General features: G+C 34.4%; 1 protein-coding gene across 1 annotated transcript; it reads left to right on the forward strand.

The window, feature by feature from the left end:
• Window positions 1-27,606, forward strand: LOC140445102 (odorant receptor 49b-like; the record flags this gene model as incomplete). The annotated part of the gene is made up of 5 exons (XM_072536923.1): window positions 1-191; window positions 323-422; window positions 11,566-11,667; window positions 14,791-14,946; window positions 27,187-27,606. Coding segments are annotated over 5 exons (609 nt in total), but the record flags the coding sequence as incomplete, so codon positions are not given.
• Window positions 27,607-27,849: the final 243 nt, after the last annotated feature.

A 27,849-nucleotide genomic window follows, 5' to 3' on the forward strand; every position in this document is an offset into this window, starting at 1 on the left:
ATTATCTTTTTAGCTATTGATACTGCTTTAACTGGGTCTCTGATTCATTTAATTAGCCAAACAATGATTGTGAATGAAGCGTTCAAATATATAGATAAAGATATTGATGAAAATCAATCAATAAGAAATATTTTCCTTATTAAAGAAATTCGATTGGTTAAATGTGTAAACGAATTGCAAAAGATATACAGGTAATAACAGAGACTGAATTTATATTAGTAGATATTTTACAAGTATTTTAGCTTTTATTCAAATTATTACTGTCTATTATGTATAAAGTAAAGTGTTAAAATACAAAGTGATATTTGATTTTTTGTTTTAGAGGATTTGAAATATTAGAAGAAATGTGCTCGTGGCAAATTTTAATACAGTGTGGATTGGCCACGTTGTTACTATGTTGTTTAACTTATATCATACCTCTGGTAAGTACAAGTATGAAAAACGCTTACTTTTAGCAATAGCAATTTCTGAGAACTCTGGGGGATGCGTGCCTGACAATATTTCGTCCCAACTCGTGGAAACAAATATGCACAACAAGACAAAACAAAATACAACATAGACAACGGGAACGGTCAAAAAGCTGTATCTCTCCCAAATATTCAGCAACAAGGTTCCAAGCATGGGCGCCCATATATCAAAATCCAGGGGGGGGGGGCAAGTCAACTCAAATTTTTATTTTGATCCATACAACTTAATAAAAACTAAAATAGCCTATTGCAAAAATGCAAAAATATAAACATGATTTACAAACAGTAAAGAAATACCAGAAAAGTAAAAGTAATCTTAAACAAAAAATTATTAACAACATATTTTATGGTATGACTTTATACATACAAATTTTATTATACAAAATTTTTTATGTAGGAATAAAAAAATCAATTTTAAGCAAGGATGTTAAAAAATAGTAATAAAAAAAGCAGGTACTCTGAGATACGAAATGCAACACAAGCAATAGTGTAGTTTAAATAATATGTAAGTAACATAATATCTGAATTGAAAAATATCTTTTACTAGGAAATTAAAACAAATATTCAAAACTGTACTACGTTGAAAGGGTTAGGGTAGGGTGTACACCCTTCTACTACCATGCTTAGCCGAAATTGCATAAATAGTCAAATGTGTGCAATCTTCAAATACTTCGCTGGGTGCCAACTTATTTATATTTGACATTAAAAATTTGTACTATGTTGTAAACAATTGAAGAAATTTAATTAAAAATTTATTTGTTATAATTTATTATAAAAAAATTAACATTTTTTTTCAGTTAGTATTGTATGTATTATAATTTATTGAAACGAATAATTTCCCAATAGAATCTAAAATGGTAAAATGTTAAACCCAACAAAACGTAAAAAGTAAACTTGATATTGAAGGCTAGTGCTCTGTATCTTGTAAAAATAAAAACTGAAGGTTTCTGGGCTTTTGTCCAAACTCATCTATTACTTTTTTAATAAAATTATTTCGATTGTTTTCTATTTTATTTCTATGAACGCTCATCATACATAGCCAATCTAATCTTTGTTCACTTATAGTGGACCTAATAAAGGTTTTAACCCTTCGAAGAGTTGAAAATGATCTTTCAATCGTGCATGTAGTGGGACGAAGGCACAGAGAAATTTCTATAGCTTCTATAAAAATTAACACAAGGAACGTATTGACCAATTTTAAGAAGATAATGATTTCTATAAAACGGGCGTAGAAAACAAAAACCTTTTCTGATTACAGGGAAAAATTTACAGATATTGATAAGAGGATTTAAATTTTCAATTGAAATTCTATTGTGGTATTTCTTATGCGAATAGGCCACTATAATAAATTTTTAAGTCAAACAAGTAAAAACGTGTAGCATTTATTAAGCGGATATTTTTTTGTGAGAATAAATTTTGCATTTGACATGGGACGAATTAAAGTTTAAAATTGTTGGTATAGGTACACTTTCTACCAATTAAGGCTTGATACATACGACATCTCAAAATCCCTCTTTGCATTGTACAATATAATTATGGTAGGTAGCTACATTTCTCGGTATTTCGCTAGATTAGTTTCCGGTTGTTTGCTGTTTTGAGGAATTGTTGCAAGTTTCTCGCCACAATATGCGTAAATAATGTATTTTTTTTTAAATATACTTACATACATACTGATTTTTTAAATAATATTACTAATGATAGGGGGGGCAACTGCCCCCTCTTGCCCCTCCCTATGGGCGCCCATGGTTCCAAGAGAAACAGATTCTGGGCAAAGTATCACAAAACGCTTCTATGGGAATAGGATTATATCTTTTTTTATATCTATTATAAAATTGTTTTTTTCTAAATTTTAATATTCCAACCAATACTGATTAATTAGTGAGTCTTTGGAAGTCACTTTGTAACTATTCTTTTATATGTTTTTAATTATAATTATTATAGACAAGGCGAAAAGCTCGGGTTTGTTCGAAAAAATATTCCTATTAGATTTTTTATGCAAAATAACTTTCATGAGATATCCCAAAATAAGGTTTAAGAGATCGCCCAGGCGAAAAGTTTTTAAACAAATTTTAACAAAAAATTTTTTCCGGACAAATTTTTGTTTAGATTTCAAACCATGTTCGATAATTTCCCGATAAGTATTTTGGGCTTAATTAATTTTAAAACACCTAACTCTCACTTATGGCTCCAAGTGCCATACTCCGGACAACTGTATTGGTCTGCAGGCTATACTAAGTGAGGGTAGCCAGATATGGCGAAAATTTCACCGACCGATTGCCGGTATAAGCAATCCAACACTTGCTAATCGACGGCTCTGGGCGGAAGAATTGGTAGGTGGTAGGGCACCCTTTTTGTCCTAGGGTTGAGAAATCGGTCTCGAAGGTGGAGGAACCAATATCTTGGTCAACGGCATAAGGATGTAGAGGGCAAGGGGAAACCACTACATTAAAGATCCCCATGGATATCCCTAATACAATTATCATGGTTTTAGAAACTAATAACGGCGTTACTGATCATTGCACTCGGAAGCCAACATCAGGCAGAGGAGAAGACAAGGACTCTTAGGTCGTTAATCAGCGAATTACTTGTTAAAAGAACGTAGATGATAAAATAAGACTGTCTAAGACCAGAATAGGAACCTGGAATGTTCAAAGCATGTTTCAGTCTGGTAAAATGCACAATTTTATTCTAGAAATGAACAGGTTGAATATCGATGTACTGGGTATCAGTGAAGCCAGGTGGCCCAACTTAGGTTGTTTTTCAACAGACGAAGCCACAATATATTATTCCGGTAGCGAGAATAATCAACACAGACACGGCGTGGCAGTAATAGTCAATAAAAAATCTAATAGAACGGTGGAATGCTATTTCCCTATCTCAGAAAGGGTAATGGTACTGAAGTTGGTGACATCTCATGCCAAAATGAATTTGATACAAGTTTATGCTCCTACGGCGAATGCCGATGAAGAAGAAGTGGAATTTTTTTACCGAGATATTGAAGAGGCACTTAGAATAACGAAAACCAGAGAAATCACGATAGTCCTAGGTGATTTCAATGCAAAAATTGGAAAGGGACAAAGTGGAAAGTGTATAGGAAACTATGGTCTGGGAAATCGAAACGAGACCGGAGACTGTCTGTTACAATTCTGTCAAGAGCAGAACTTGATTATTACAAACCCATTTTTCAAGTTACTAAACAGACGATTCTATACATGGCGTTCGCCCGCAGATACATCGGAGAAAGTAGTCAGGAACCAGATAGACTACATTATGATCAATGAAAGATACCGTAATGCTGTTAAAGCCGTGAAAGCATATCCTGGATCAGACGTGGCCTCAGATCACAATCCACTTATCGCGAAGATTACACTCGCCCTTAAAAATATTAAAAGATATCAAATAATCCCTACAATAGACACAAAAAACTTAAAGAACCTAAAGTAAAAGAATGCCTCCAACATGAACTACATGTGAACTGCAGCAAATTGAACACAAACACCAATGATATTGACGAGTACTGGGATCGACTAAAACATTGTCTACTGGAACCCTGTAAAGAAATACTAAAGACTTCGGCAAGAAGAAAAGAAGAATGGATGAATGACGAGATACTCAATATGATGGAACAACGGAGACAATTTAAAAACAAAGACAACAATAAATACAGAGAGATAAACCACGAGATCAGAAAGATGATAAAGCAGGCAAAAGAAAAATACTTTGAAGAGGAATGCAAAAAAATCGAAGACCTTCAAAATAAATATGATCTGTTTAACCTACACAAGAAAGTTAAAGAACTGGCAGGACTAAGAAAACAAAATCCCACTTGTACAATTCTGGATAGACACGGTACTGCTATAACACATACGGACGAGAAAATAGAAAGATGGGCAGAATATATCGACGAATTGTTTGATGATGAAAGAGGAGATCTGGAGCACATAGAACTTACGTCAGAAGAAATAGTGTAACAAAAATGTGCTAAGGAGTCTGGGTGACTCTATCCAGTGTAGCAAAAGGGTGAACTCTAAAATGCACCTTGATACACCAACGAACTAATATGTGGAATAACGGAAGATGGAAGGGATTAGATAGAAATAAATTATGTAAAAGAAATAAATAAAGGGTAAATATGAATTTTAAAATATAACAGAATTAAGTGTTGGCTAGCGACTATGCAGTAGAATGACCACTTGACACTCAAAGAAGGATTCGGCCAATTTGCATGCCCTACAGAGACCGTAAGATATAAGAACTAATGACAAGAAAACCACCAAGAAATAAACAGATGAAAGATAATAGTTGCTCTAATGAATGCTTGGGCGCCAGGAAGTTAAATGTTTTCTTCCGAGATATCTTGTATTGCTGAAATATGAAAGATAGGTACTAATTGAAATATTAAATTTTAACCACAACTTTAATAATTACCAAACTTAGGTACAGACTATTTTAAATGCTTATATACTAAACCACCACCTCTTATGTACAATTAACTTAGCTATATTTACAGTAAAATCCCTGAATATAATTATAAAACAATTTACCCCTGATATACCCCTTAATTTCAAATCGTGACAAAGTTATACCCAATAATAATGTATAAATAATAAATATACATAATTATATACTACTCACTAATAGTTTAGTTTTCGTTCAAGAATTGTTTAGGTTTTTAAGTGAAAATTCTCCGGATATGTGTGCACACGATAACCTAACAAAGAGAAATTCAAGGGAGAGTTATAACCTCATCCCTTGGTAGACAATAAATAATTAAATTAAGTTACAATAATTAATGTTTTAAGAAAATTGAAGGTATTTATTATTAATGATATATTTTTAAATTAAAAGTGGAACCAAAAGTTAAAACCTTGAAGAGGACGAGCAAAAGTTATTTAAAATAATTGAATGAAAAAACAAAAATAAAAGTAAGTTCTTCCTGCCGGTTTCCGTAGGTTGCCCTTGAAGGTGATCCGGTGGAGAACCAGACTCAGGTGGTAAAAGGTACACCAAACCTGGATTCCCTGTATCAGGTACTCTTAGACAAAAGTCAACTTAAAATTCTTCTTAACTTTCCCATAAATGAACGTGGAACTTCTTCCCCTTGTCCTAAGTAAGTATAACCCCAAAACTAAAAAAGATTTCTTCCCCTGACTTGCAACTGGATTCTGGGAGTAGGCTAAAAGGAACAATTGTGTTACTTCATGTTTTTTTGTACATACAAAAGGTAAGGAAAAACACAAGGGTTATCAACCTTGAAAGGCGATACAAGAAATGTCAGTAACTGACCTTAAATTGAAATAAAAACCTTAATGGTTTTCGGTAAATAGTGACCTTCGAATGGTGTGACAATGTTTTTATAATGTATGGATATATTAAATAGATAATTTTAACGGAAAGCATGATCTTTATATATTATAGAATAGGAAAAAAAAGAAATATTAGCCGGTTTAAACGGTATGAAATTGAAATAAATAATTGTTTGCTTTAACTCTTGAAAGGAAATAAAGATTTGAGATAGATATAGAATCTAATACTTATAATTTATTTAGGTATAAAACATTTTCCTTAATGAAATAAGGTGAAATATGACATGTATAAAATATATGAAATACCTATCAAAGACGAAATTAAAAATAGATCTGAATTTTACTAAAAATGGCGGACGATATGAAGGATTTTTCCTTATAATTTATTTGTAATTTTCATCTTACCGGCTAGGGTGATCCAACTGAAAATATCCTCGTACAAACAACAAAATAACTCAAATAATTTCTTCTAAAACAAACAGCTCTTCACAATAAAATAAACTTAAACTAAATTCGGGAAAAAAAGGCACTCCCAGCCGCAACTACTCTGATCGAAACGATGTTTCTTCGATCACATCCAGTTGACAAGTAACCGTTTTAAGGTTCTAACGTCCTCGAGTGGATGTACTTTCAGAATTTTACCACTGGGGGCGCAGTTTAATGCCAACCTTAGAAAATAAGATTTCATGGGAATTATTTAAATATTTAGTTTAAGAATATTTCAATATGAATTTAATTTAGAATTAAATCAAAAGATTCCAGTCACAAAAAGAAGGTAAACGATTATTTAAGTAATGGACTCGTTACAATAGGTCCATATATTACAAAAGAAATAGTCCATATATTAAAATCAATGAAGAGTGGGAAAAGCCCTGGACCTGACATGCTTCCTATAGAAATCCTAAAAATTCTAGATGAGAAGCACATTGATGTTTTAGTGACACTCGAACCAAATTTATAGTTCAGGCGTATTACCCAAAGAGTGGTTAACGTCGATTTTTATTTGTCTCCCCCAAAAGAAAAACGCAAGAGAATGCAGCGATTACCGCACCATTATCTTGATGTCTCATGTGCTAAAGTTACTACTAAAAGTCATCCATAACCGAATATATCACAAAGTGGACATAGACGTTAATGATACACAATTTGGTTTTCGCAAAGGCCTAGTAATGCGTGAAGCTCTTTTTTCACTTAATATACTACTACAAGGATGCCTGGACTTCAATCAAGATATATACGTATGTTTTATTGACTATAATAAAGCATTCGATAAAGTAGGACATAAACAATTAATGAATATCCTGAAATCAAAGAAGATTGATTACAACATCAGGATCATATCAAATTTATACTACAAACAGCGAATAAAAGTACGTGTTAACGAACAGCTGTCAGAAGAAATTGAAATAAGATGTGGAGTGAGACAGGGATGCGTATTGTCGCCAATTCTTTTTAATGCCTACTCCGAAGAGATCCTGAAAAACGCTCTTGAGGGTGAAACAGCTGGAATAAAGGTAAATGGAGTTCCCATTAACAACATTAGATATGCGGACGACACTGTGATCTTAGCCGAAAATATTGAAGATCTTCAGAGTCAATGTCAAGAAGACGAAATTTATGAGAATATCGAAAACTCAAAGAAATAACAAGAATCTTCTAATAAACGAAACCAACGTCGAACAAGTGGACAAATATGCATATCTGGGAACAATGATTAACTCCACAAATGATTATACTCAGGAGATCAAAATCAGAATAGAAAAGGCTAGAGCAAATTTCAACAAAATGAGAAGAGTGCTATGTACAAGGGATGTAAAATTGGAACTAAGAGTTAGGTTGGCGAGGTGCTATGTTTTTTCGACTTTATTTTATGGAATGGAATCTTGGACCTTGAATGCGACATCAATGAAAAAACTGGAATCATTCGAGGAGTGAGTGTATAGAAGAATTATGAAAATATCGTCGACAGAACACATCACAAACAAAGAGGTTCTGAGAAGGATGAATAAAGAAATAGAAGTTTTAAATATAATTAAAACAAGAAAATTGGAATATCTCGGACATATTACAAGTGGAGAAAAATACACCTTTCTCCAACTGATTATACAGGGAAAGATCCAAGGAAAGAGAAGCATAGGGAGTAGTAGAATGTCATGGCTGCTCAACCTGAGAGAGTGGTATGGATGTACATCAAATGAACTTTTCAGAGCAGCCGTCTCAACAGTCCGAATAGCTATGATGATTGTCGACCTCCGCCGCGGAGATGGCACTTGAAGAAGAAGAAAGCCAAAATGGATAAAACTCAGGCATGTGTACGAATACAAAATCACCGGACAGACTTTTTCAAAATTTCGCAGGGACTAAAGCAGAGAGATGGGCTGGCTTCAACTTTGTTTAACCTGGCACTGGAGTATGCGGTTAGGTAAATGCAAACTGGATGAGGAAACCTACTAACCAACCGAATGGTTTAACTGGCCGCTTATGCCGACGATATTAATATTATGAGTAGAACATCAACAGGAGCACAGGAAACATACACAGAGTTAAAAATGCAAACAAAAAGGCTAGATCTGGAAATTAACACAGAAAAAACAAAAATAATGATACAGACGAGAAGAACTATAGTCACACAAAACATTATACATGCAGATGACATTAAAACGGTTGGAAAATTTACATACCTGGGAGTAGAAATGTATGCCGACGGATCAGAAGATGGAGAAATACGGAAGAGAATAATGCAGGCAAACGGAGCTTATTTTGTACTCTCCCATATATTTCGGTTAAAAATGTCCAACCGAAATACAAAGACGAGAATCTATAAAACCCTAATTCGACCAATAGCATGCTATGACAGTGAAGCATGGGTTCTGAAAGAAACATCCAAAAGCAAACTCGACACATTCGAAAGGAAAGTACTGAGGAGAATACTAGGACCTGTGAGGGAAAACGGAATCTTCAGAAGTCGATACAACAACGAGTTTTATCAACTTTATAAGGAAGCCCACTGTCAGACTTCATTAGAATACAAAGATTGCAATGGGCCGGACATGTGATAAGAATGGGAGAGGATAGGCTAGCAAGAAGAGCATTAAATGCTAGAACTCAGGGAAAGAGACTGGTTGGAAAACCAAGAAAGTGCTGGGAAGACATAGTAAACAGAAACGCACAAGCCCTTTTGAGAGTCCGTGTATGAAGAAGATCAGCCACAGACAAGCAGGGGTGAAGGCAAAAAATAAAGGAGACCAAGGCTCAATTTTGGCTGTAGTGCCGTAGAAGAAGAAGAAGAATCGTGTAAGTAGTTAGAACATGCAATTTGGTTGGCAAAGATAACCAGACATGTGAGCTCCCACGTCGCATAGGATTAGCCTGGGCAGTTTTTGGTAAATTAAACTATGTATTTAAATCAAACCTACCCATATGCCTCAAAAGGAAAATCTTTGACCAGTGTGTGTTACCTGTACTCACTTATGAAGCGGAAATACTAACACTCACAAAAAAGGTAATAAACGAGATTCACGTGACTCAGAGGGTTATTGACCGCCAGATGTTTGGTGATTATTATTTGGTAATTATTATTGGCGATTACCAATGCGGCTTTAGGCCTGGAAGATCAACAATCGACCAAATATTTACTATCAGACAAATGCTAGAAAAGTATTGGGAATATAATAAAGAAGTACACCAGATCTTCATAGATTTCAAACAAGCATATGATTCCATAGATCGCTTAAAACTGTGGAGTGCAATGATGGAGTTAGGCGTACCAAAGAAGCTGACCATGATTGCGCGAATGTGTGTCAACAATTCCTTTGCACAAATTAGAATAGGAGGCAAAACTTCAAAGGCTTTCGGCATAAGCACCGGACTCAGACAGGGAGACCCGCTGTCCCCATTACTATTTAACCTAGCATTGGAATATGCAATGCGAAAAATCTATACCAGAGTCAAAGCAGACATAACAGCCAGAGGAGAAAAGATTATTCTCGCATTTGCAGATGATGTAGATGCAGTAGCACAGACAACTCTGGAAGTTAAGGATATAGTATCGAACTTTGAAGAAGCAACACTAAGCGTAGGCCTGAAAATAAACGAAGAAAAAACTAAATACATGGTCGTATCAAAAAAGGAACGACAGCGAATAAGACAAAACATTACCATAAACGATCATAATTTTGAGGTGGTCAAAGAATTCAAATACCTAGGAGCAACAATTACCAGTGAAAACACAGGAGAACGGGAGGTTGAAATACGAATACTGGCGGGGAATAAATCATTCTTTGCCATTCAACATCTAATGAGGTCAAAGCTTCTCTCAAGGCGTGCCAAAATCCAAATGTACAAAACCATAATACGACCAGCAGTGACATATGGAAGTGAAACATGGACATTGTGAAAGAAAGAAATCAATAAGCTATTAGTATGGGAACGCAAAATCCTGCGAATTATATATGGTCCTTGCAGGGACAGCGTGACAAATGAATGGAGGAGCAGATACAACAATGAAATAGAGACTCTCTTCGGGAAAGGAAACATCGTAAGATACATAAAAGCCAATAGTTTAAGATGGGCAGGCCACGTGGTACGGAGTGATGACGACAGACTGATTAGCAATGTGTTTTGGGAAAGACCAGATGGTAGAAGATCGACAGGAAGGCCTAGAAAAAGGTGGAAAGACGCAGTCAGGGAAGACCTGGAGAAGATGGAAGTAAGGCCATGGGAAATAATAGCACAGGATCGGAATCAATGGAAGGCAATAGTAAACGCGGCAAAAACTCACGAAGAGTTGTAAAAGCCAATGATGATGATGATGAGATGTTTGGTACTTCTCTAAGAGACCGAATCCCAAACGAAGAAATACGTCGTAGACCAAAAACAACAGACGCTATCGAAAAAATCGCGTTGCTAAATTGGAATTAAGCAGAACGCGTCGCCAGATTATTAGACAACCGATGGACAAAACTTATTGTCGAGTGGAGGTCAAAACAAGAAACACTACGGAGCAGAGGATACCCACCAACCAGATTGACTTACGATCTGAAGCGTGCTAGCAGTAAATGGATGCAAACCACACAAGATAGAGACAGATGAAAAGACGGGAGACATATGTACAGCAGTGGATGCGTACAGAATAATGATGATGAGTCCTTTACATAAAACTATAGACATAATAGACCACAGAAGCAAAATTAATAGTTTCACCAACCGTGAACTGCTTAAACAGGAGAGTACTAATCAAAGCCACAGCACGGAGTAGTGTTGGTGTGTGCTGTGGACTAAGCTTTGATTGATGGTAGGTTAGTTTCTGAGCATTAGTTCTATAAATGTAAATTGACACTAGATAAGCAGTACTGTCATATTTGCTTGTGGGGAAAACTGCACTGATCCAAATTAGATCGTCTAATATAGGTAACTTTTCCCTGTATATAACTTTTTCTAACCAGATTTTAAACTTGATTTTAAGCTATTTCTAACTGAATATAAAATATTTTTAATTGAACTGCTTTTACCAATTTTAATTTAACTTCAAATTTATATCATCTTCTTGTATAATACCAAAGACAAATATTTTCTTATGAAAATCACAAATTGATGAGATACTGACACTAAACAATATCCTGCATGTTATTCTTTATTTAGACACTCCACTTAAAATTTAAATGACAGATTGAAAATAAATTGTATAATCAATAAAAAAAAAATAACATTTTAAAATCTTTGATGTAAATTTAGGTTATCAGTTTATGGAAAATAAAATCTGTTTTATTTAATCTACTTTATTTTACTTTAAGGTGACTAGTAAAACTGAAGGATTTTGCTGCGTTGTTTTCTTATGTGCTTGCCTTGGAAATATATTTATACTATCCTATTGCTGTCAAACTTTTACTTTGGAGGTAAGGTTTAAAATCTGTAAATGTTGATTTCTTTTCTATTCATTAAAGTACTAATAGATTATTTGGAATTATAAATTAACTCATTTAAGGTAAGACTGTCTAAGAGTACGTAATTTTACATATGTAAACAATTTTTTTAATTAACTTAACCCTCTATAGCCCCGTGTGTACTCAACGCAATAAAGGAGTTTTTGATGCAGAAAACTTTTTTAAAACAATTTCCGACTCTAAGATGCCCTCTGTTGATTTCAGGCAACATTTGGTTATACATTTTAATACACTTAGTGCCATCTATGAACCTATGACGAAACCTATATGGAAATTTTTAACAGTATGTCAAATACACATGGCTGCCTTATTAGTTTGTATTTTCGATCGTGATTTATTGTTATAAATTGTGTACAAGCGATCGGCCCTGTCGATCGCTTTGCGATAACCTATAAAACAAATGTATAGTGGGATATTGAATTCCCTAGATTTTTCTATTAATTGTCTTATGTTCAGAAGATGTCCTCGAGTACCTCTACCTTTGGTAAATCCAGTTTGCTCTTGGAGTATTTTTCGTTGTAGGAAAGTTTTCAGTCTCATTGATTATGTATAGCATTATTTTGCTGGCATGTGAGGTAAGAGAGATGGTTCTATAGTTTTCTCATTTATGGAAGCTGCCTTTTATATGTATTGTCGATATTGTAGATTTTGTCCAGTCGTCAGGCCATTGCCTGGAATACCATAAAATATTTTGTTACAGAGCAAATGAAGCAATTTTATTCCGGTTTCTTCTGTAGCTTTGAGCATTACTGCTGTAATCATATCTGGACCCGGACCCGGAAACGTCTTCAAATAAATAGATGAAGTTGCCACCTTCTTTGTCTTTTTCTCCACCTTTTGACCGAAAAATTCACCACTCTTCGAGTGATCCTTCATATATATATATATATATATATATATATATATATATATATATATATATATACATATATATATATATATATATATATATATATATATATATATATATATATTTATATTTATATATAAATATCATCATTCAATCTTCGCTCATCCACTGCTGGACATAGATCTCCCTCATAATTTTCCATCTATTTCGATCTTGTGCCTCTTGCATCCAATTCCTATGACAACGTTTTAGATCGTCAGTCCAACGTGTTGGTGGACAACCTCTGCTTCGGTAGGCATCATCTCTTGGTCTCCATTCCAGTATCCGCGTTGTCCATCTATTATCTGTCATTCGAGTCACGTGACCTGCCCAGTTCCATTTCAGTGTTGCTACTCTCTCTACTGCATCAGCCACTCCTGTTCTTTGTCTTACCTGGCGATTTGGGATCTTGTCTCGTAGTGAAACGCTCAACATAGCACGCTCCATCGCCCTTTGGCACACACGGATCTTTTGAACTGTTCTCCTTGTCATGGTCAACGTTTCCGCACCGTAAGTTAACACTGGCAAAACACACTGATTAAACGTTTTTCTTTTAAGGCATATTGGTATATCAGACGATTTGAAAATATGGTTCAGCTTGCCGAAGGCTGCCCAAGTCAGTCTTATACGACGGAGAAGCTCAACGGTTTGGTTATCTTTTCCTATGCGAATCTAATGACCTAGGTATTTATAGGCCATTAACTGGTCTATGGATCTTGTTCCTACGCATATATCTTCGCTGACTACAAGATTTGGGTCATCTGGGTTTTAGATATATTTATTTTCAATCCCCCTTCTAGCGAGGAAAGGTAGAGCTGATTTAAAAGTTCTTTGGCCTCATCTATCCTATCAGCTATTAGTACAATATCATCTGCAAACCTTAGATGGCTAAGCTTTTCTCCGTTTATGTTTATGCCCTTGTCGGTCAGTTTTGCCCTTTTACATATATATTCCAAAAGCGTAGTGAACAGTTTCGGCGATATGGTGTCCCCTTGGCGTACTCCACGTTGTATCGGGAATTTCTGGGTTTGACGATCACCCACTCTAACACTGGCTGTTGCGTTTTAGTATATGTGTTAGAGTTGTATAATAGTAGAAGGAAATATAGTGGCCCGTCTGCCTTCAGAAACCTAATCGCCATTCGGGGTCGGAAGAAACAAGAGTTAGCCAAGAGAGGCTGATAGGAAAGATTAAAGACATTTCACTCAAGACAAGTTGAAAAAGAGTAAAATGTGAAGGCCCTTATGATCCGCCAGGTGCGTTTCATAAGCGTATGAGTATTTATTCACTTTGTATTTCCGCTCATACCTCGGGGTGTTGACTACAGACTGTATGGCTCGTCCAGCATGCCATAGCATAAAGAATAGGGTGCACGCCATTTTTCCAAAGTTGGCACCCCACTAAATATATATATATATATATATATATATATATATATATATATATATATATATATATATATATATATATATACAACCTATATGACGGACATGTGTTAATAGGGTTAAAGAACTTCGAAAATAAGCGGAAATCAGCTTAGAGTCATAACAGGCTTCCTTATTGAACATGTGCCTTACAATGAGATTGTTTCGTGGAGGGTTAAGCTACAGACTCTGTAGTAAAGGACCTAAAACAGTCAATCATATTTTGCATAATTGCGAGTCATTACGCCGCAAACACTTTTTGGAGATTACCGAGTTACTTCAAAAACATATGGTACCCATCCTCTAGACCTGAATGAGCTGGTACAGGATTCCAGAATCCTAGAATGAGTATCATGAGTAAATGAAAGATGTACAATAAGGCAACTGACTGTAGTAAGACTTATTTATCTCTCTGAATAAAGGTATACTAGCTTGTTCGTTGAATGGAAAATATCGTGTAAGCTCATATTTATCCAACACATGTTATTGATACCAGTGTAGTAAAAACTGTAATGTCACCTAACCAACAAAATGGTACAATAGGGTTCGTGGGCGTGACTGGCTCGATGTTTTCTGATGGATTATGGTTTATTTCTTGTTGCAATGATAGTACTATTAAATTGCTTAACATTTTTAATATTTCGTTATGTATTTGTTTTACAAGAACATTGACCCAATAATCAATGACTGAGTTTTATATGGATACATTTTGTTTATACATTTATTAATATTTAAATATAAAGCTCTTTTAATGTTTTGTAGCTACAGAATGTTGCATTATCAGTATATGAAACCGAATGGCCTTTTTATCCTCTCAGGATGAAAAAAATTGTGTTGTTTTTATTAAAGCGCTTACAGAAGCCTGCAGATTTGACAGCGGGAAAAATGTTTACTATAAATCTAACCCTTTTCAACTTGGTAAGTGTGTAAGAAATATTAAATTAAATTTATGTTTTTTAATATATATATATATATATATATATATATATATATACATATATATATATATATATATATATATATATATATATATATATAGGTATATATATATATATATATATATATATATATATATATATATATATATGTTAGATCACTAATCACGTATTTGACTTTTTAAAAAAAGAACTTTATTTGTTACAAATTAAATATTAAATAATAGTACAAAATTAAATTAATTTAAAATGACTAAAAACTGGACTGGTCGAAGTTGCAGCTAAGAGTGGTTCCGGCATCTGAGAATGGTAATTTATATGTTTGGTATGAAGTGCTGAATTGCTGTTCCCATGAATATTGGCCAACGGTTCGTACAAAGTTCTAATGCGTGCTCAGCGGTTTCTATGGGAATGGGATGATGAAATCTGAAGTCGGCGAACTTAAGCTAGTTCAAGGTTAATATTTTCTCATATAACAGCTCCCCTTATTAGTGAAAAGTCAATGCCATTGCTTTGACTTTTACAGAGTAATTGGTGTTTCTGCTTCGCTTTCTTGTTGGACATTGGGTCTTCTTCTGAAGGAGGCTAAGCCCTGAAGTTTCTGTCTAATGGAATTTCTGCGTGGTAATGAAGTTGGACGCTGATCCTGGGACAAGGAGATTGCAATTTTTGGGAATATTTTGGTTCGGTATTTGCAGAAAAGGTATAAGATAACTAGGATAATAATCAGGGATAAGGTTGATATAGTGAATAAGGGTAGATGTTCCTCAATGAATGATTGGCTCATAATATGGTCCAGTTCTTCTGAATATTGGTCCAATTTGTGTTGTGCAATATTTAAGTCATCTACGTTGATCTTACTGAGTTTAAGTGGTTTCAATTTTGATAGGTGACTCTTTGTCTCAAAATGGTCACAGCATCTGTAGGGTACGTTAACTGGGTGACTTCTATACGTGATATTTGTATATTTCTCAATTTGGTCTCTAGCATGAATTCTGGTACTGCCGATGAATGCAATACATTCGGGAATTAATCTTAAGATTGAATTTGTTTTGATTATTTGTGTAGTGACGTCTTTTCTTGCACATTTGATTGTTACTGGTAATGGATCGGAAATGGTTAGTAACCATAAATTTCGGTCAATTTCTTGTACATTGTAACCTTGTGCCAAGAGCATGGACATCTGGCAAGTTTTTGGTAAGTTGCTAAGAGGTTTCAAAAGCTGGGCTTCACATATAGCATCTGTGTCTATGGGATACGGAAGAATGTCTGTACACATTCTTTGGTTTTGACTGATTTGTTTGCATTTTTCGGTGTCCATGGGTAAGACATATGAAATTGAATCATCATCTCGCGCTATGTATTTATGAACAGTTGAAAGTATATGATGAAAACCAGTTTGATTATCTAATATTGGTATTGAATATAATTGATACAAGGTGAATATTTCGGGATCAACTAACGGAATTTCGAGAACGAAAACAATTTTTGAATCAAGCTGATAAGCTTGCAGTTTTATTATGTCAATATACTGAGCTATATTTGACATATAAGTGGGTAGAGGCAATACGTTATTTTGTAATGACTGTGAGATTTCTTTTAATGCGTCCATTAAGTCTATGGGCGAAATAATAGAACTATGTAGAATTTGCAGGCGAGAGAATGTTATAGAATTTAGTATATCATTTAAATAATTTTCTAAAAATACGTAGCTTTCCATTAAGGACTCACATAAATCTAGTATTTGTAATTGTGCTTGGTAAAAGGATATGTCATTATTAATGTCCAGAAGTGTAGTCTCGATAGTTTTTAAGTCTTTGTTAAAAGTTTCTTCGTCTATTTGCAATTTTTGAATTGTAGTGTTGAAAGTTCTTATAACTGAAGTGGTAACAGATATTTGATTTTTTAGGAGATTTTCAATTTGAGTTTCATCGGAATTTATCTTATTTATACATTTATTAAAGTATTCGCCATCAGAGGCGTCTAAATTTCCAGTAATAGATTTCCAGATTGTTCCAATACCATTTACTAAACCGCGTTTTAGGCGTTTATTATAAGGTACTGTGTCAGAGGTTATTTCTTTATATTTTAAATTAACGGAGTTTGAGATTTGTTTTAGCAGACTAACATGTGTCTGTACTTCGGCTTGAAAGGCAAGTTTTCTCGGTGTATCCACGTTAATAAATTTTTCTAACAGGTTTTCCAAAATTCTGTCATTATTGGATATTGTAGTTTTGATAGGTAATAATTCTTTGTAAACAAGTAAAGTCCATTTGTCATTAGATATTCGTATAGTTCCTTTTTCATGAAAAAATATTCCAATTGTGTTATTAATTGGAGTGAGGAGAATTTGGGATTGGACGATAGGAAGGAGTCCATAGAATCTGTAAAGGAAAATTATTCAAAATAAGGTTTAAGTCTGTCAAAATTTACTTTAGAGGTTTGGTTAGTTTTGGGGTTAAGGATAATTGCGGAATTTGTAAAAACTTCTTGAATTTCGAAAGGTCCATTAAAAAGATTATCCGATTTTGATTTAATTTGGGATTCTTTTACGTAAACTTTGTCACCAATTTTAAAATCAGGTCTTCGTTCTGAAATATTCTCGTCAAATCTTACTTTCGCCTTTTCTTTCTGTCTTTCTGTTTTTGCTCTGGCTACTTTGTAAAAATATTCCATGCGGTTATTCAGGTCTCGAATATATTTACTCATTAGTGTTTTTTGATTGTATAGAGTTTCTGGTGGTCGGCCTGCAGTATGCCCAAATATAAGTTCATATGGTGTGAAACCGTGGGTCTTATTCTTTGTGTTGTTATAGCATATTATTGCATAAGGAAGTATAGTGAAGGGATGATCGTTTGGGTTCTCGGCTTGATTTGCTCTAATCATTTCTGAGAGTGTGGCATGAAACCTTTCTATAGATCCATTAGATTGTGGATGGTTAACGCTAGAAAATGTTAGTTTAATGTCGTATAATTCGCATAGATCTTTGATTATAGCATTCTCGAATTCTCGACCGCAGTCACAATGAATTCTTAGTGGTGTTCCATAGTGTTGAAAAAAGAGTAGGAGTGTCTTGACTACTGTTACTGCCTTTTTGTCTTCCAAAGGATAGGCTTGCGTGAATTTTGTCAATTCGTCACGAATAGTTAAAGCGTAGTTCCTAGTAGGGTATTCGAATATATCCATATTTATTCTTTCGAATGGTGTTTTTGGAGTTTCTGTTATGACTAGTGGTCCACTTAAGTTTTTCCTGCAAATCTTAACTTTTTGGCAAATTTCACATGCTTTTACAAATTTCTCTACATCTTTTGTTAAATTCTTCCAATTGTATTTCTGCTTTATTCTTCTGACAGTTTCGTTTATTCCTCGATGTAAGTTGTTTTTACCGCAATGGTAATGATCTAAAATTTGAGGGATTTCGTCTTCGCTGGCTGTTTTAATTATATTTTGACAGATTCTTAATTTTAATTCTTTGTCAGCAAAAATATAAGAAAATATCTCTAGAATAGGTAGTTCGAGATTATTTTCGACGCAATATATTTTTGATTCATCGAATTGATCTTTATTTGCAAAAAGTACAAGAAACAAGTGTGATATTACTCGTTCGGGATCAAACGGTAATGGTATAATAAAATATTTTCGATCTTTTACAGTTTTGCTGTGTACAATATTAATTCTTCGGTTACTATATTCCATGTTTTCTTCGAATATGTCATTCATTATTTTCTCGTGAAGTTCTTCAAGTTTATTTTGCCAAAAAAATGTAACAATATTTTTGTTGGATTTGTCTAATAAGTCCGTATTCGATGTTTCAATTTTAGAATAATCGATTATTGACTTTGTTCTATACAGTTCGATAAACTTGTCAAGTTCTTCGGACATTTTTTCTATATTTTCTTCATCGTCGTCTTCGTTTTCTCGAGTTTCCGTATCATCTTCATTCGATGCATGTAATGAGATTTTTGATTGAAAGTTTGCACAATCCTTGAAATGGTTAATCTTTATCCTTGAGAGGGCATCTGCATTTCTGTTTATTTTTCCTGCGCGATGTTCTATTTTATAATTGTATTCTTCGAGTTTTAGGCGCCAACGCGCTAATCGGCTTCCGGGATCTTTTATCGAGAAAAGCCATGTAAGGGGTCGATGATCGGTAATCAGGGTGAATTTTCGGCCAAAAAGATATGGTCTAAAATGTTTGACTGCCCATACGATAGCTAATAGTTCTCTCTCTATCGTCGAATATTTTGTTTCGGCACCTCATAATGTTCTGGAGGCATAAGCTATGGGTAAATCTTTTCCAATAGGGCCTTGTGATAGAACAGCTCCAATCGCGAATGCACTAGCGTCAGTTGTTAGTAAAAATGGTTCCTCAAAATTGGGATATATAAGTATTGGATCCGAAGTTAAAATATTTTTGAGTTCGTTAAAGGCTTCTTTGCAATCAGAATTAAAAATAAAAGGTACGTCTTTCTGAAGTAGTTTCGTAAGTGGTTTAGAAATTTTGGCAAAATTTGGAATAAATCTTCTATAGTAACCGGCTAAGCCTAAGAATGATTTTATTTCTTTGGTGTTCTTTGGTTCCGGGAAGTTTTTGATGCAAGATATTTTAACTGGATTTGTTTTTACACCATTTTCTGTTACAAGGTGGCCCAAATATGCTACTTCTTTTCTTAAAAATTCGCACTTGTCTGGCTGTATTTTTAAATTTGCTTTTCGTAACCTTTTAAAAACTTCTGTTAGTCGTGACATGTGATCATGAATAGTGGGTGAATAGATAATTATGTCATCCATATACACTAAGCATCTTTCGTTTTGTATTCCTAAGAGGATGTTGTCCATTACTCTCTGGAAAGTAGATGGAGCATTCATTAGTCCGAATGGCATGCGAACAAATTCGTAATGTCCATTTTCGACGGAAAAGGCCGTTTTCTGGATGTCTTGTGGCTCGATTTCAATCTGGTGAAATCCAGACGCTAAATCTAGTGTTGTGAAGTATTGGCATCTTCCTAGTTGGTCCAATAGTTCTGATATTTGTGGTAGAGGATAACGGTCTTGTACTGTGAGTTCGTTGAGTTTTCGATAATCAATAACAACTCGCCATTTTTGTTTTCCTGACGCATCTAATTTCTTCGGTACGACCCAGACTGGACTCGACCAGGGCGAGACACTTTTCTGGATTATTCCTTCTTCTAACATTTTATTAATTTGCGTCTTTACCTCTTCCTTATGTATTTGAGGATATCTATAGGATTTAGTGAAGATAGGTTTAGCGTTGTTTGTTTCGATTTTGTGCTTGATTTCGTTTGTGAAGGTCAGTTTGTCGCCTTCGACATAAAATATATCTGCGTATTCAGTACATATATCTAGAATTAGTTCTTGTTCTTCGCAATTTAGATGATCAATTCTTAGTTGTTCTTTAATTATTCGTGTTCTATCTACTACGGGTTCTTCAAAATCATTTCCGTTGTAGGATAGGATTGTCTCCGAATTTTTGAAAGGTTCGATGGAAATGTCTGAAAATTCGATTGTCTTCGGCATAGCATTAGCATTTAGTACAGAAGTTAAGAATTCTCCATTTTCATCTACATGGACTAATGCATGAGGTAATCTAACTTTTTCTATTTCTTGAGCTGATAATATGGCATCTGTATTTGATAAGTTGCATTTTAGTCTGCATATTTGTTCGGTCCGGCTGTCAATGGTAATTCTGTTTTTTCCTTTTATTCGTTTTCTCTCTGGTCTTTCAAGATTTTTGTCTTGATCTCGGTTTTTTACGATAGCATATTTTTCATTTATAGGGTTTTGATATTTTAAATTTGATTCCTGTTTAGAATCTGATTTAATATTTATTTTAGGTTCGTTTTGTCTTGTTTCTGTAGGGTGTGTCGGTATTTTGTCTTTAGGAGGTGTGTTTGTCTCGTGTCCTACTTTGTGAAGGGTGACAGTTTTAAAATTTGTATGCAACTGTCGGGATTTAAGATCTATTACGCATTCATAATGATCTAGAAAGTCTAGGCCTATTATGCCATCGAAATCAATGTCTAAATTGAAAATAAAGACTTTGTGAGGATTATCGGCAGTGAAGGGAATCAGGACAGATTCTGTTATTAACAATTTTTGATCGGTTATACCTTGAATAGTAACGTTTTCAGGAAATCTATTATGATAATTGCGTGCTGTGTTTTCTTTGAAAACAGTGATTCCAGCACCTGTGTCGATTAAAAGTTTAAAAGTGTTGGTAGCATCGTTAATGTAATATAAATTTTTGGAACTCATTGTATGAAATGGGGTTACATGAATGTCTGTTCGGGAAAATTGAGATCCGGATGAAAGTTGTCCAAGTTGAGTGCTTGAATTTGTTCTTGGATATTCGTAATATCCGTTGAGGGGTTCGTATGAGTGGGAGGATGATTTTGATTCTGAAGTGAAAGAAAATCCTGATAATTTTGTGTGTTATTGGTTTCGTAAAAGTTATCAGTTTGCGGATTATTTTCTGTATAATAGTCCGTTTCATAGTTTTCATAGTTATCGGTATTATAATAATTATCTGTATAGTAATCGTCTGTATAATAGTTAGTCGTCATTTCATCAGGGTATTCGTTTAAAACATGTGCTCTTTGGAAGTTTGGGTTTCTTTGAATAACAGATGGACGATTTTGATTTTGATTTTGAGATGAAAAGGAAGGTCTCTGTTGGTTGAAATTTGGATTGTTGGAGGAATATTGATTCCTATTAGGGTTCTGATTGTTTTGATAGTTGTTAGGTCCATTATTATATTGATTTTGGTAACCGTGTGGCCTAGAAAAAGTTTGGTTTGGCTGTACGAAGCGTGAAGAGCGGCATTCACTATTTAGATGACCAATGCGGCCACAATTTGTACATTTTGTAAACTGAGATGAGGGTCTTCTCATTGGTTGAGAGGGTTTAGGAATAGTTGATCTAGAATTAGATTTTTGTTCTTCAAAATATGACAATTGAAGTTCGCGTCTAATACGATTGCTTGCTTCAATGAGATCTTTTGGATTACTAGCCCTAATAATTTGTCCTAGACGAGGTTCTAAACCGGTTAAAAGTGTGTTTAGGGCCATGGTATCGATTAAGTCACATTGGGCAGTTTTTTGATCTGGGGATAAATTTGCTACTTGGATCGAGGCGTGCATTTTTGCATTCAGAACTTGTAAACGGTTAAAGAAAGTTAGAGGAGATTCGTTAGATAGTTGTCTTAGTCTTTGTAAGTCTTGTATTAAGGAGGTCAGGTCTCTACTGTCTCCGAAATGTAGATTTAGTAATTGTTTTATTTCTGAATAAGAAATTGGTTTTCTAGAATTAATAAGCTGTGCAACTTTACCTTTGAGTTTATTTTTTACGTGAATCGTTAATAGAACGCGCTGATCGCCTGTGGCCATTTTAAAAGCACAGTCGCACGCATCTAAAAATGTAGAAAGAGAAATCGGATCGCCTTCAAATTCTGGGATAATAGAAAATATTTCCGAAAGCTTGTATAGTTCGATTTCTTGTTGAGTCTGGGAACGTGTCTCAGGCATTTTTCGAGATATTTTTAAACGAAAATGAAAAATAGAAGTATGGAGAAATATAAAATGTATCAGTATGTAAGGGAGAAAAAAAATGTGGTGGTATATAAAGGGCAAAAATGTATCAATATAAAAATATCAAATAATATATCAACAAAAATGTATCAAATATACCAAATAAAAATATATCAAGAGAAAATATACCAAAATATAGCAAGTAAAAAAAAATATGTCAATAAAATATCAGTATAAAATAGTATGTAAAGAAATATCAATAATTTCAAATATTAGATAATCAACTTGTATTTTTTTTATGTATCTTAATTAATTGACTTGCAGTATAGTCAATTTCGTAAATTATTATAATCAAAATTATTAACGAGATGATTCAAAATCCACTTACATAAAGAAGAACATCGGGACGCCTTGTTCTCTCTGCTCAGCTACCAGGGGCTTCACTAGGTGTTCCTTCCGTAGATCACAGGAGTGAGGTTGTTCGGAGATGCTTTCTTCTTTAAGGGTTGTCTTGTTCTCTCTGCTCGGCTACCAGGGGCTTCACTAGGTGTTCCTTCCGTAGGTCACAGGAGTGAGGACTTCCGTAGATTCTTTGTTCCGTTAAGGGATGAGAATCCGCCGCTGCCAGTGAGTATACACGTGTTCTAGCAACGTTAACCGGATCCTACTGACTTTGCGCCAATTGTTAGATCACTAATCACGTATTTGACTTTTTAAAAAAAGAACTTTATTTGTTACAAATTAAATATTAAATAATAGTACAAAATTAAATTAATTTAAAATGACTAAAAACTGGACTGGTCGAAGTTGCAGCTAAGAGTGGTTCCGGCATCTGAGAATGGTAATTTATATGTTTGGTATGAAGTGCTGAATTGCTGTTCCCATGAATATTGGCCAACGGTTCGTACAAAGTTCTAATGCGTGCTCAGCGGTTTCTATGGGAATGGGATGATGAAATCTGAAGTCGGCGAACTTAAGCTAGTTCAAGGTTAATATTTTCTCATATAACATATATATATATATATATATATATATATATATATATATATATATATATATATATATATATATATATAAACACACACACCTCCTCATAAATAAAGACGGTAATCTGGCGACGACAGTGAATGAGAAGTTGGTTACCTGGAAAATATATATCGAAGAACTTTTCTGGGACGACCGCGGCAACCTTCCGGAAATAAATTGCATGACAGGGCCGTCAATTCTAGAAAGCGAGGTAAAGGCTGCTTTACAACAGTCTAAGAATGGTAAGGCTACAGGTCCGGACGAAATACCCGTTGAACTTATTAAGGTGATGAGTGAAGTGAGCACGAAGGAGTTAACTGAACTGTTCAACGCCATATACGATTCAGGTAATATCCCAGAGGAATGGCTATTGTCAACATTTGTAACGCTACCAAAAAAAAACGATCTGCGAAAACGTGCGAAGATTTCCGAACTATCAGTCTTATGAGTCATGCACTTAAAATTTTTCTTAAAATCATACATGCCAGAATTTACAAGAAATGCGAAGAAAATGTCGGTGAAATGCAATTCGGATTCCGCAATTCTATGGGTACACGTGAAGCACTTTTCACCTTACAAGTCCTACTTCAGAGATGCCGCGATGTCAGTTGTGATGTCTATATTTGTTTTATTGACTACGCCAAGGCATTTGACCGTTGTCAGCACCAGAAGATGGTCACCGCACTACAAAGAGTTGGATTGGATGAGAAGGACATTCGGATCATCATGAATTTATACTGGAACCAGCGTGCTCAAGTCAAGGTCGAAGACCAGCTGACCGACCAAGTGAAGATCATGCGAGGAGTAAGACAAGGTTGTGTGCTATCGCCGACTCTTTTCAATATATACTCTGAGGAGATTTTTAATGAAGCCCTCACAAACCTAGACATGGGAATCCGAGTGAACGGTGAATACATTAATAATATCCGCTACGCCGATGACACTGTGTTACTAGCAACCAGCCTAAACGATCTGCAGGCCTTACTAGACCGAGTGCGAACTGTGAGCGTAACATACGGACTGAAACTTAATATTAAGAAAACTAAATTCATGGTTGTCAGCCGTACAAATTTAGATCCCGGGGCACTTACCTCGGAACTACCCTCAATGTACAATGGGACTACGCTCAAGAGATTAGATCCAGAATTGAAATGGCACGGTCTACATTTATTAAGTTGAGATCCTTGCTGTGCTGCGGTGATCTCAGTTTGGGAACCAAGATGCGAATAGTGAGGTGCTACGTTCTTCCAGTGTTACTGTATGGAGTTGAAGCCTGGACACTGACGCAAGCCACTGAAAAACGAATCGAAGCCTTCGAGATGTGGATATACAGAAGGATACTAAAAATATCTTATGTGGACCATGTCACCAACGTTGAGGTCCTACAGCGCATGTCAAAAGAAAAAGAAGTGCTTAATTTAATTAAACAACGCAAGCTTGAGTACCTCGACCACGTGATGCGGAACGAAGAAAAATATCGAATTCTTCAACTTGTTATGCAGGGTAAAGCATTTGGCAGAAGAGGACCGGGACGCCGTCGTATCTCGTGGTTGAAAAATCTCCGACAATGGTTTGGGATGACCTCAGCGGAGCTGTTTCGCAGAGCAGTCAACAAAACCATGATAGCCTTGATGATCGCCAACATCCGGACCGGATAAGGTACTGAAGAAGAAGATATATATATATATATATATATATATATATATATATATATATATATATATATATATATATATATATATATATATATATATATATATATATATATATATATATAGATGAATTGATATAAAACTAGCCTTTGATAGAAAAAACAAGTTTTTTGGAATTAAATCGATTTATTTCTTAACATAGTCCCCTTTTAGCTCGATACACTTAGTAAGACAATGAATTTTTTTATCCCATCCGAATAGTACTTTTGCTCGAGCTCTTCAAAATAGGTTTCAGCGACGACTTCATCATTTGTTGGGAAACGGCGTCTCCGAGCCATTTTTTTTAGGTTCGGAAAAAGGAAAAAATCGCTGGCGGCAAGATCTGGGGAATACGGTGGGTGTTCAACCAATTCATAGCCTAATTCGTGTTATTTTGCCATGGCGACGGCCGATTGGTGAGCGGGTGCATTGTCTTGGTGAAAGAGCACTTTTTTGCGTTCCAAACCGGGGCGTTTTCGACGCAATTCGGTGTCGAATTGATCCAATAATGCTGCGTAGTACTCACCATTGATTGTTTTTCCTTTTTCCAAGTAGTCGATGTAGATGATGCCCTTCGCGTCCCAGAAAACAGTAGCCATCACTTTGCCGGCCGAATGTGCACTCTTTGCCTTCTTCGGCGGCCCTTCGCCGCGTTTGCACCACTGTTTCGACTGTTCTTTGGTTTCCGGTGTGTAACAATCAACCCAGGTTTCATCAACTTCTCAAAAGTATTTTGAGAACGATTTCCGAAGTGGAAATTGAAACGTCAATAAACGTACTTTAACATTTAATTGTGGCTTATTCCCATTTAAATATTAATTACTTTAAAATGCCACAAGAAAATAGCTTCAGAACAAAAATAAACGAGATATTTAGAAAATTATACTTCACACCCCTTTTCAATATTTTCTACCTTAACTCGGAAAATGTCGACCCCACGAAAAAATTTATAAAAAGAAATTGTAGGAAATTGTATTTGCAACAATTTCAATCCGAACCATTTTTGTCGAAAAGTTGAAAATGGCGAAGATATTGAGCAAAAATGGTTCTCCTTTTTCATTTTAAAATTAAAGATGGCGGCTAATGCTTGGTTGCCTTCAGTCGCTATTTTAAATTTAAACTTTGACCTCGCCTAAAGATTAGAATAATAAAATTTGGAGCGGCTTGCCATGCAAGTTTAGGCCTTTTTTTGTCTATCCCGACTGGACTATGATGATATTAGCGGAGTATCAATCTTAGCTGGATGCAATTTTTTATGGGTACGCAAATTACGCTGGTCACTGAAAGTTTAGTTGCAAATATTATACGTTATAGTAACATTTTCCATTTTAAAACATGATTGGTAACTAAGCACTAAATTTCTGTTGTTTCTACTATTTTTTAAATAGTTATTCAATACAAAAAGCACAAATACAGTACCAAAACACTTGGTATTTACCGAATACAAAACATATAAACAACAAATGGAAAACAAATTTTGATTATCTCACCCTCATTTGACTTGTATTATCATCAATGTCATATGCCGAAGCCAAAGTGAAAAATCGTATTACTAGACGCCAATGAATAGTAATAGCGTATTAGTATCTCATATTTTTTATGGAAAAATTTCAATTAAAGCTAACGCTTACAATTTTATAATTTTCTATTGGAGTAATAACATATTACAACTTTTTTTCCATTTTAATCAGAAATGTTAATCATTTTCTACTTAATTTGCTAAAAAAATACATTTTTTAAATATGATTCTGAAAGTATTTCTTCGTAAGTCTTAGTTTTACAGTTGTTTACCAATCAAAGTTCAACGTAATAAAACAAAACGCTTGATGAAAGATGACGCTTTAATTAAATAATTTTTTTTCAGTTCTGGTTTACCCCTATTTATATATATGTTGGACAAAAATATGTTTTTTATTTTATTTAATATAAAGTTTTAACTAATTATAACTCTCTTTTCAGATTATTCAACGATCCTACTCATTCTACACATTGATAAACGCTTCGACAAAAAAGGTGTAAACATGGCTAATAAAAATGATCTAATACAACTCTATTAAATGTTTCAGACCCACGTTAAACAGCATATTATAAAAAGAAAAAACATCGCAAATGCACTATTCACTTAAATGTATTTTAACACTCAATAAAAAAAGTAGATTTTTAATCAAATGTTATTTGAGTTAAAGTAAAATTAAAATAATATTTTTTTATTTTTCTTAATATAATCTAAATGGTTCAATGATGAATGAAGCATTTTAGGCTATGCCTAAATTACAAATCAAATCACACCATCACTATTAAAAAGAGAATCATTAATCCTTATACGATAGAGCCAAAATTACTTGTTCTAACGAAAATTTGTTAACATATGTTTTATTAAAAAATGATTATCCTTTATGGTTGTATCATTTTATTATTATTTAATAATAATATTATTATGTAATATAATTATAAATTATATTTCTTTAAAAGGTTTTCTTTGACTATTTGACAAAAGACAAAAGATACGGTTATGTCTTTGTTTTAACAGATTAAACCTTTAATAAAACTTCATAGCAAAGGAGGTAAGTAATATCATTAAGATATAATAAAATTTGTCATCACACTAACATTGGTGGATAA

The sequence above is a fragment of the Diabrotica undecimpunctata genome, chromosome 7 (genome assembly GCF_040954645.1).
Source record: "Diabrotica undecimpunctata isolate CICGRU chromosome 7, icDiaUnde3, whole genome shotgun sequence".
In the NCBI taxonomy this organism is placed as follows: Eukaryota; Metazoa; Arthropoda; class Insecta; order Coleoptera; family Chrysomelidae; genus Diabrotica; species Diabrotica undecimpunctata.